General features: G+C 39.6%; 2 protein-coding genes across 3 annotated transcripts; one reads left to right on the top strand and one right to left on the bottom strand.

Moving 5' to 3' along the window:
• Positions 1–3,535, bottom strand: neu1 (neuraminidase 1). The gene is made up of 6 exons (XM_048229551.1): positions 3,330–3,535; positions 2,777–2,969; positions 2,424–2,686; positions 2,109–2,291; positions 1,157–1,376; positions 1–1,049 (listed from the first exon to the last, which is right to left on the bottom strand). The coding sequence occupies exons 1-6, from the start codon at positions 3,417–3,419 to the stop codon at positions 829–831; spliced, it is 1,170 nt and encodes a 389-aa protein (XP_048085508.1). The 5' UTR covers positions 3,420–3,535; the 3' UTR covers positions 1–828.
• A 14-nt stretch (positions 3,536–3,549) lies between these two features.
• LOC125285225 (heat shock factor-binding protein 1-like) lies at positions 3,550–8,718 on the top strand. Of its 2 annotated transcripts, XM_048229557.1 has the most exons (5): positions 3,556–3,649; positions 4,349–4,432; positions 4,521–4,587; positions 4,793–4,899; positions 8,554–8,718. In XM_048229557.1, exons 2-5 carry the CDS (start codon positions 4,388–4,390, stop codon positions 8,560–8,562), a joined length of 228 nt encoding a protein of 75 aa, XP_048085514.1. In that variant the 5' UTR covers positions 3,556–3,649; positions 4,349–4,387; the 3' UTR covers positions 8,563–8,718. The 2 variants fall into 2 exon arrangements, with proteins under 2 accessions (XP_048085512.1, XP_048085514.1); XM_048229555.1 differs by lacking the exon at positions 8,554–8,718 and having other exon boundaries at positions 3,550–3,649; positions 4,793–4,976.
• Positions 8,719–8,732: the final 14 nt, after the last annotated feature.

Raw genomic sequence — 8,732 nt, 5'->3', positions numbered from 1 at the left:
TTATACGAAAAGAATTTTATTCATCCTGTTGTAGGCAAAATACACTATATACAAAAACTGACAGAATCAAGAACCATCTGAGGTGATTGTTCACAGGTGATGTTTTCAGAAAGCCTTACATTTTCATCTCCTATTATTAAAGCAATTGAAATGAGACATAACATGTATTTAGTTCTCTGTGGGAAGTTGGATAATTATACATTTAAAAATGGTCATAAAATATACAAAAAATATACATAAATTAGCAAAAAGCTTTTATAAGATGTTACCAAATGTTCGCTAATTGAAGTCCATGATCATGCCACTTTAAACCACCGTTTCTGGTGATTGCACCCAGAACATAAATAGATAAAGAACTGGAAAAAAGCTCCACTTACAAATTCACTGATCACCCCTTAAATTTCATTCAATTTCATGTGCACATGAGAGGACTCTTGGTCCTGAGGTATAAAACCACTGAGCTTAGATAGTAGTCTACACAATGAACACAAAACAGAAAACAAATGTGAAGACAGTAAAATCAGGTAAAGTGACAATGTCAATGCATCAACAGATTGGGAGATGAATGGCTTTTTTTTCAATGATAAAATAACAGTTTGATCAATTAACCTTCATTTTTCATTCACACAAACACAATCTGAAGGTCTATCAGAGTGGAAGCACTGGGCAGGAGGAGATTGTGCAACAGATAGGAGATGACCAAATGCTTATGGAAGGCTCTGTGTACTACTTCTGGGAAATCAACCTTCAGAAATTCCGCAAAAAGTAAAACAACTTCTCCTCCTGAAATCCCTTTATCCCTTTCCCTATCCATGCTATTCATCCACCTTAAATCCCCCCATACAGGTGAACCTTCACAAAGGAGATAGACTCATCATAGTCTATGTGTCCTTTTTCATAGATTACGTAAATGTACTTCTTATCTTCTGGAGTGTGACCTCTAATTGAGGTCATGGAGGAATAGCCACTTGGACCAGCCCAGATCTGGACAGCCTTCTGCTCCCATGTCTGACCCTTATTCAAAGACCAACGAAGAGTCAGGTTCACTCCTGAGAGAGAGAGAGAGGATGACTGATTACAGAAACGTACATACTATGCACAGATTAGCCAGGATGTAAAAAGAGAATCTCCCAGGCCCATACGGTTCCTTTCTTACTGTGCTGCTCATTAGATGGGTTGGTGAAGAAGAGGATTCCCTCTTTTTGCAGGGCCCCAGCTGCCACAGCAGGATCCACTAGAGTGTGGTCAAAGATCAGCTCCTCCACAGGCAAGGACTCTCCCCCATCAAAACTCCTCACTACCATCCGGCACCGACAGTGGTAGTTGTTATTATTGCGGACGTTAATGACAATACTTCCGTCCTCCATCTCAACTGGCTATGAACAAAAGGTTATTATCAGCCTTTTATTGCATAGTATATCAACCTAGTTTTATCAATTTTTACCACTGTTAGAATCATTGCTTTAGTCACATTACTTCACTGTATAGACTGTATAGCTTAGTGTCTTGAGGGCTGCGCTAGCCTGGTAAACCAAACTCATTCACAAGTGAATAGTCTGGACACTCACGATTGCGTAACCTTTCCAACACTAGCATGGTGACGGGCATAGGCATAGTGTTAACTTTCAAATCATTGGTCTAGCCTAACCAATGACATTGATCAGAGATGCTTAACATTACTTTCAAATTCGCCTACACTTTACAAACTGACAATAAACAGCATCGGCAGTCAGGGGAAAAAAAAAGACATAAGGCTTCAATCGCTTGAAAACAGACATAAGGCTTCAATCGCTTGACTTTACCCATAGCCTCCAAATGTTATCTCAGAAAATACCAGAGTTTTAAAAGGCAAGGGCATTAAAACACCCATAAACTGTTATGTCACAGTTCATAAGAGATATTCTTATCATGGTGACATTTCCGCAATAACCTCCAAGATCCTCTTTTCGCAATAGTGCCAACTTAATGATTTGTGCTTACTACAACACACACTGTCAATTTGATGTCAAGAACAGGAGCTAGACAACTGGAAACGTGAAAATTTTCTGACATTATTTCTTTGTTCATTTGGATCACTTTGGCACATGCAGTCAGAGCGGATCCCTCACCTGGCACTCATCAGGATTGAAATCCTGGGCCTTTTTGGGCTGGTTATAAGGGATGCTCTTCAGTGCGGCCCCGTACCTCCAGGTGACGCCATGGTCATCACTCAAGATACAGAAGACGCCGTCTCCAGGAATTGAACCATGACCACAAACCACCAAACGGCCTACAGCTGGGGGGTACTGCTTCTGTAGATGGACAGCAAAATGGGTGAGATAAATTATATTGATCTTGTTAATTCTCAAACGCATACAATAATTAACTGAATGAAAATGGTATTTGTATTAGAAAGATGGATAATATATGCTACATTTAAGCACCTGTATGCCAAATCCTGGGCCAGGGGCAAAGCTCTTGACCCCCAGCATGTCAGACAGGTTGCGTGGAGCACTCCAACTGAGACCGTCGTCCAGGCTCTCCACCAGCATGGTACTGGACGTACTACAGTGGTATTTATGGAAACAGAGAGAGTAGATGAGCAGCACAGAGCCCTTCTCCTCATCTATGACCACTGAGCCCAGATTCAAACCATCAGCCAGAGAGCCATCATCCACAATGAAGGAAGTGGGGGACCAGGTTGCTCCTGAGGAAATACAATACAAGATCATGTAGATAGAAATTTGTAAAATAATAAAAAGGTCCTTTTGTCCTTTTCCACTTGTTCAGGTTTCACCTTTGTCAGTGGAGCGGCGCATGGCAATGAACTTTGACCCAAGATCGACTTCACTTTGTTTCCTTGCTTCAGAGAACGCTAGTAGGCTCCCACGCTTCGTGAACGTAAGCAAAGGAATCCGATAGGTGTTGACCTCTCCAGCTCCTCCACCGACCCACAACAGCAACTCCTCGACTACTAGTGGGGTTATTTGCTAACAAAATGGGAAAACATAACCAAGAGATAGGCTAGTTATTTTTTGTCCATATAGCCTACGTTTCCTAACTTACATGAAGATTGTGATGTGTAGTGAAACCATGCATTTAACCAGTAACGTTATTTGGCATGTTCATCTAAATAGCCATCCATCACAGAACTGTGCATGAAAACGCTCTTTAAACACTAGTCACTATTACACTACAGTGTAATTACACTAGCCGAATTCCCCAAAAACGTTACACTGTAAAACTCTAACATTAAGTAATGTCTATGACGTACACGCTCGACATTTCAGTGTAATGGCTATCTTGATTAAAGACCGGCCTCACAACAACAAAGTATCAGTTCAGTTTACCTCTCCATTAGCACACAAACACGGAAGAGCAACAAACGAGAGGAAGGTCGCAATAATGCTGAATCGTTTCCATATTAGCCCTCCAACCATGCTGTCTGTCCACGCCACAAATAGCCTATAGACTACTGTACGAAGCTTCGGTCAAAATTATGAAAGAAAACTAAACCACTAGTTCTCCGAGCGCAATCTGTCATATGACCAAAATAAGTCACATGATCAAAAGATGGAACTAAAACCTGTGTGACGAAGTGAATACGTATGCAGCGTAAATACGTATGAAGTTGGTCAAAACAAAATCCTTGGAAGTCTGATCAAAACTGGTAAAATAACTATTTAAAATTTAAATTATGCCATAAGGCTACAAATGAGAATTGATTATTGTTCTGTTTTTTACGGTTAACGTGTATCGCCAGGGCACATTAAGAGACTAATTACAGACAGTTTATATTCGAGCAGGCAGGCTACTTAGGCCGACTTATGTTACATCCAGAAATAAAACCCTTTTTTAAAACCCATTATTTTCTACAAAAGGTCTTCCAGACTCAATTGTTTACAATAAATATTTATTGACTTACTCTCCACAGTCCACTCTGTGTACTTCCAATGCACATGTATTGTAGCCTGGTTGGGCTGAGACCATGTTGTGATGCAGAATGCAGCCTATTCTGCCTATTGTCTCTACGCCTATACAGGGAGGATTGAAGCGGAGCGTTATAACCATAGACTGTAAAAAATAGGTTATAGCCTAATCAAGGATCTTTGGTTCAGTCTAACCTTAAGCCAAAGAATTATGTGTAGGCAACACATTGACTGGTTCTTGTTTCATGTTTCTTTTTGGCTATACATGTGTGTGCTATGAAGCTCATGAGGAATTCCTGAATTAACTTTACAGAGTATCTGTTGCTTTCATGTGCAAACATCTCAAAGATCATAATTTTTGCTTGGTGAATGTGTTTATTTTACCCAATGACTTGTCCAATAACAAGCTGGATTTATATGTTGCCAACTACCCTTCTCAGATATGCCATACCAACACAACAAATCAGCATACACACACTATGGATAAACCCAATTCAAAGGTAGCACAGGACTTGACAACACTGGTAAGTTTACTTGACCTCTTGCATTTCTCTAGTTATATGCTTCCAGTGAATCCTCAGGAACATCTGTCATTCATTCTCCTGTTTACAGATGGAAACCACCATGCAGCAACTAAGTCATAAGTTTCAAGCAACGTCAGATCAAATTGTGTCAAGAAATATCCTTTTATATAGAGTAAACAGAAAATGTACTTAGGGTAAATGGGGTCCATGTTAAGCAATTTCTTACACATAGTGTACACTGAACACAAACATGTGATGTTAAGGTGTATTTTCACAGTTTCTTCTTTTGATGGATTAATACATTTTAAAGCAGCAGCTGTCTGTATCACAATTGATTTTAAAATCCCTTAACACCAAAACTGGAAGACATGGGAACACGCATCAATGATCTGGAAAAAAATGTGGCTGACCTCATGAGACAAGCAGGAATGGATGAATGTCAAACAGGAGAGGAAATGGCTCCTAAGGTAAAACCTGCAACACCTATAAGTGTAATCCATGCTATTTTACAGTACCCTTATTATTAAGGCAGCATGTGACCTTTGTTAGCTACCATTAAACATGGAACTAAAAACTTACATCTACTAGCCTGCTTACATGGAATCCCTCTGCTGTTGAGGAATACATTTAGACAGATGACAAATTATTCACAAAAGATAGGTGCCACTTATTTGACCATAATGATCTTATATTATTTGATCAACTGATCTAATGAGCTGGGCAGAATTTCACCAAATAAGGGATGCAGCCAAAGATTGTGGCTCTGAGGCAGCATTTTGTACTTGAACCATTGTATCACAAGATATTGGCATAGGCACCTATTGGCAATTGAATTTTAATCACCTGTTGGCAGCCATTTCTTTGAGTGAACCTGAATTCAATGAAACTGCACTGGGAGATGTGAGAAAATGTGGCTGCTGTAAAAAAAAAAAAAAAGGATGTCCGCTTGCCAAGTTTCCAAATTGTAGCTGAAGTGGTTCTTGAGAAAAGTGTCCATGTGGACGGACCTCTTAAGGGTCTTGTCATGTGGGGCTACCATGCAGTGTCCTGGGTCCCCTCAACAAATAATTACAGAAACACAAAGCTAAAGAGACAAGACTATTCAAATGCTTAAGTTGAGAAAAGACTCCACAGCAAGGTGAGATGCGTAGGTATGACATTGGTAGGAACTGGGATTTATAAACACTGCCTGGCCCAAAAAAGGTTGCTGTGAAGGAAAGAGCCTGGAATGATGCACCCATAGTGCCCACTGGACAAGCCTCTGGACTTTTATTCAGGTAGTCAGCTAACCAGATTATTATACATAATCAGATCATGATCTGGTTATGTGGTAATAAAATGAAGTCAGCTGACTACCTGAATGTGCTGAATGACTGTTATACCAACAACTGCCCTGAACCCCACATTCTTTGGGATGTGTCAGGTAAGGAGGCCAATGGAGGAACATGTGACTGACTGGAAATCAGACATGTGTCTCTGATGGCGGCAAGTGTTGCCCAGACAGTCAAGGTGTTGCCCCCAGCAATATGGCGGCCGCGTTTACCATGCTACCTAATAGAACTCGACGGACAATGCGGGATCTAGCGTTCTAATATCTATGGGCCCAGGTTCAAATCTAGAACCCACCATGTTGCACGGGGCATGTTGCTTGTCTGCTAAATATTAGTCACTTTTTTTACACATATATACTTTAGAGATTATATTCTTTTTTTCCATCCATTTTTACATTCCTCCAATAGGAATGGGGGACACTGAGAACAATGTGCAAAGGTGGTACTTCAAAATACTTGAGACTGTTATTGCAATAAGGGGGCTCTACCGAGTCCAGGGGTGGAATACGTATTGTATTAAGGTTTTGCACCTACGTCATAATGTCATGTGACCGTTTGTTTACAACTAGAGTGGTAGGCAAGACGCTTTGTCCATATTTTTTACAGTCTATGCAAGAATGGTAGGCAAGGCACTGCAGAGAGTGGTAGGCAAGCCTACAACAGTCGGGTTGCATAGGCTACACATAGTTACAAATAGCTTCAAAATTGAAATTTTAATATCAAATATTGACCGCGATGCCGACCACTTGTGTAGGCCCTAACAGTTGGTTTTACAATAAGAAGCAAAAAGGCTTACGAACCAATCGCTTAGCCTACCTATCCCCGTGGTTGTGGAGGATGATCGTTAGCAGCTGTGAAGTCTTTTATTCTCAAGATAGCCTAATGGTGTAGCCTACTGTCTACTTAAGACGAGGGCTAAAATACAACTATCTACAGTCATCCAAAATGAATTGCCAGACAGGCTATGAAGGGAAAAAGTGCAGCATTTTAAACATGGCAAGATTATTTTTACCGAACAGTTTGTTCTAATTTGTCTCGTGAAATTCGTGGCTTGTGGACATCAATCACCTATCTTCTGTCCTTCTATTTCAAGTTATCATGTGTGTCATTTGATTATATAATCACAACAAATGCTAATAAATGAAAACAGAATAGGCTTTTGTGCTATAGACTAACGTTACAGGTCACTTAGGCTAACTCCCGTATGCCAAAATAAACTGATTTGATCCTAATAGTTTAGCGATCACACACACGACAACTTAACACAGCAACCTCAAACACCACTGTTGAACCTAGGCTACTGCTTCAGTCATGTAAGAAATAAGCAGTTTATGAATTATCTTTACCCGTTTAATCAAGTCCACATGACCAAAATAACAACATATTTAAAGGCTGAGCTAGCATAACAGCCTAATATAGGCGATGCTGCAATGGATAACTAATAAAAAGTTTCACACAATTAATGAACTTTATCACTCACATTCTGAGTTTTTCTGGGGTTATATATCCATGCAGATCGTCTTGGAATAAGCCATCGCTGTTATATGATATAATATGTTACAGGATTCATGACTAACGCCATTAATGTTATGATGCTGACTGACGCTGGCTATAACAGTAGCTTCTAGGCTACCGCTTTTAAAGTCTGCTGAGTCTACTGCCTACCAAAACCTGTCGCTGTTCAGTTGAAGTTAAATGATCAAATATTGTTTGATTTTGTGTCAGCTTTCAGAAGGAAGACATGTTCCTTTCTGGTCAAATTTCACAGCTTCTAAGAAAGGCTATCGCCTTCGTGGTAAACCGAAGTTTTGAACAGAGAAAAAAAGTTAGGCTACCATTAGGCTACATGCAGGTTCTCCGATACAGATCAATGCACCAAATCAGGGCGATTTTAGCGAAACAACGTTCCTGTGACAGGCTATCAAATATTGAACAATGGGATAACGTTTCATCATCACCTTTATTGATGCCTGAAATGTTGACATTGCTGAAATACAGAGATGTAGCCTACTGAGAGGCAGCTGCAGACAACGATGTTCAATGGGTTCAACTTGTCCCTTGCCTACCAGCTGGATGTAAACAAAGCTATAGAACCTAGAATACGTCACATGAAAAACGTTAATAGACCCTTTCAACAAGGTAAACAAAAACAATGCTTGAACATTCTATTTGGGCCCCAATCTACTTCCTCTGCATTAAGATAACATATGGAATGTTAAAAAGGAAGTCTTGTGGGGCCAACTATGATGCTGATAATGGAACTCTCCTGAAAGGGTCCATAATATATGCTATGTTTATTTTTTTAGCAGAAAAAATGTGCACTTCAGTAACTTAACTTGAACGTGACTCAGGACTTTAGTTTAATTTAGTACATTTTTGAAGTCAAGTAAATAAAATGTCAAAATTGGTTGCATATTATATGCGCAAAAAATTGTGCACTCTTGTCTTTAGCAGACCTCACCCACTAGCAGACAATAGCAAACAAGTCCTGCTACTGTGCCCAGTTTATACTCTAGGTTGTCTTGCTTGCATATGTCCAGGTTTTCCCTTTTTAATTTTATGAAACAAAAAGTAGCAATGCATCAACATTGTTATTGCTTCAGGTGTTAAATGTACTGTGCTTTAAAACTACTAAAGGGTAACTACTTACCCTAACTTTATGAATCTGAAACCACACAGAAATCCTATGAAATCAGATAAGATTTGTCTACTGTAATTGCCCTTCTCTACAAACTGTCATTATATTACACAATAGGTAAAGGTGGTCTATCTTTACATTCTTGTTTGCAGAGACAGTGATGGAATACCCTCACCAGCAGTAAAACAGGAAAACACATCTACCTCTCTCATAATACCAAACATAAGTGCCTTGCCAGCAAAGATATCAGAAATGATGTATTTTCTTCTATTTTATTTTGTATCAAATAATAAAAAAAACCTGCAGAAAGAACCAAATATGGTGAATAGTA

This window comes from Alosa alosa, chromosome 20 (genome assembly GCF_017589495.1).
Source record: "Alosa alosa isolate M-15738 ecotype Scorff River chromosome 20, AALO_Geno_1.1, whole genome shotgun sequence".
Lineage (NCBI taxonomy): Eukaryota > Metazoa > Chordata > Actinopteri > Clupeiformes > Clupeidae > Alosa > Alosa alosa.
This window is presented reverse-complemented; position numbering and strand designations above follow the sequence as displayed.

Excerpts from the sequence above, each read along its gene's own strand:
- LOC125285225 (XM_048229555.1), top strand. The coding sequence starts at position 4,388 with ATGGATAAACCCAATTCAAAGGTAGCACAGGACTTGACAACACTG. Across the intron at positions 4,433-4,520 it reads CACAGGACTTGACAACACTG|ATGGAAACCACCATGCAGCA; the intron begins GTAAGTTTACTT and ends TCCTGTTTACAG. Across the intron at positions 4,588-4,792 it reads AGATCAAATTGTGTCAAGAA|TGGAAGACATGGGAACACGC; the intron begins ATATCCTTTTAT and ends TAACACCAAAAC.
- neu1 (XM_048229551.1), bottom strand. The coding sequence starts at position 3,419 with ATGGTTGGAGGGCTAATATGGAAACGATTCAGCATTATTGCGACCTTC. Across the intron at positions 2,970-3,329 it reads GTTTGTGTGCTAATGGAGAG|CAAATAACCCCACTAGTAGT; the intron begins GTAAACTGAACT and ends CCATTTTGTTAG. Across the intron at positions 1,050-1,156 it reads CCCATCTAATGAGCAGCACA|GAGTGAACCTGACTCTTCGT; the intron begins GTAAGAAAGGAA and ends TCTCTCTCTCAG.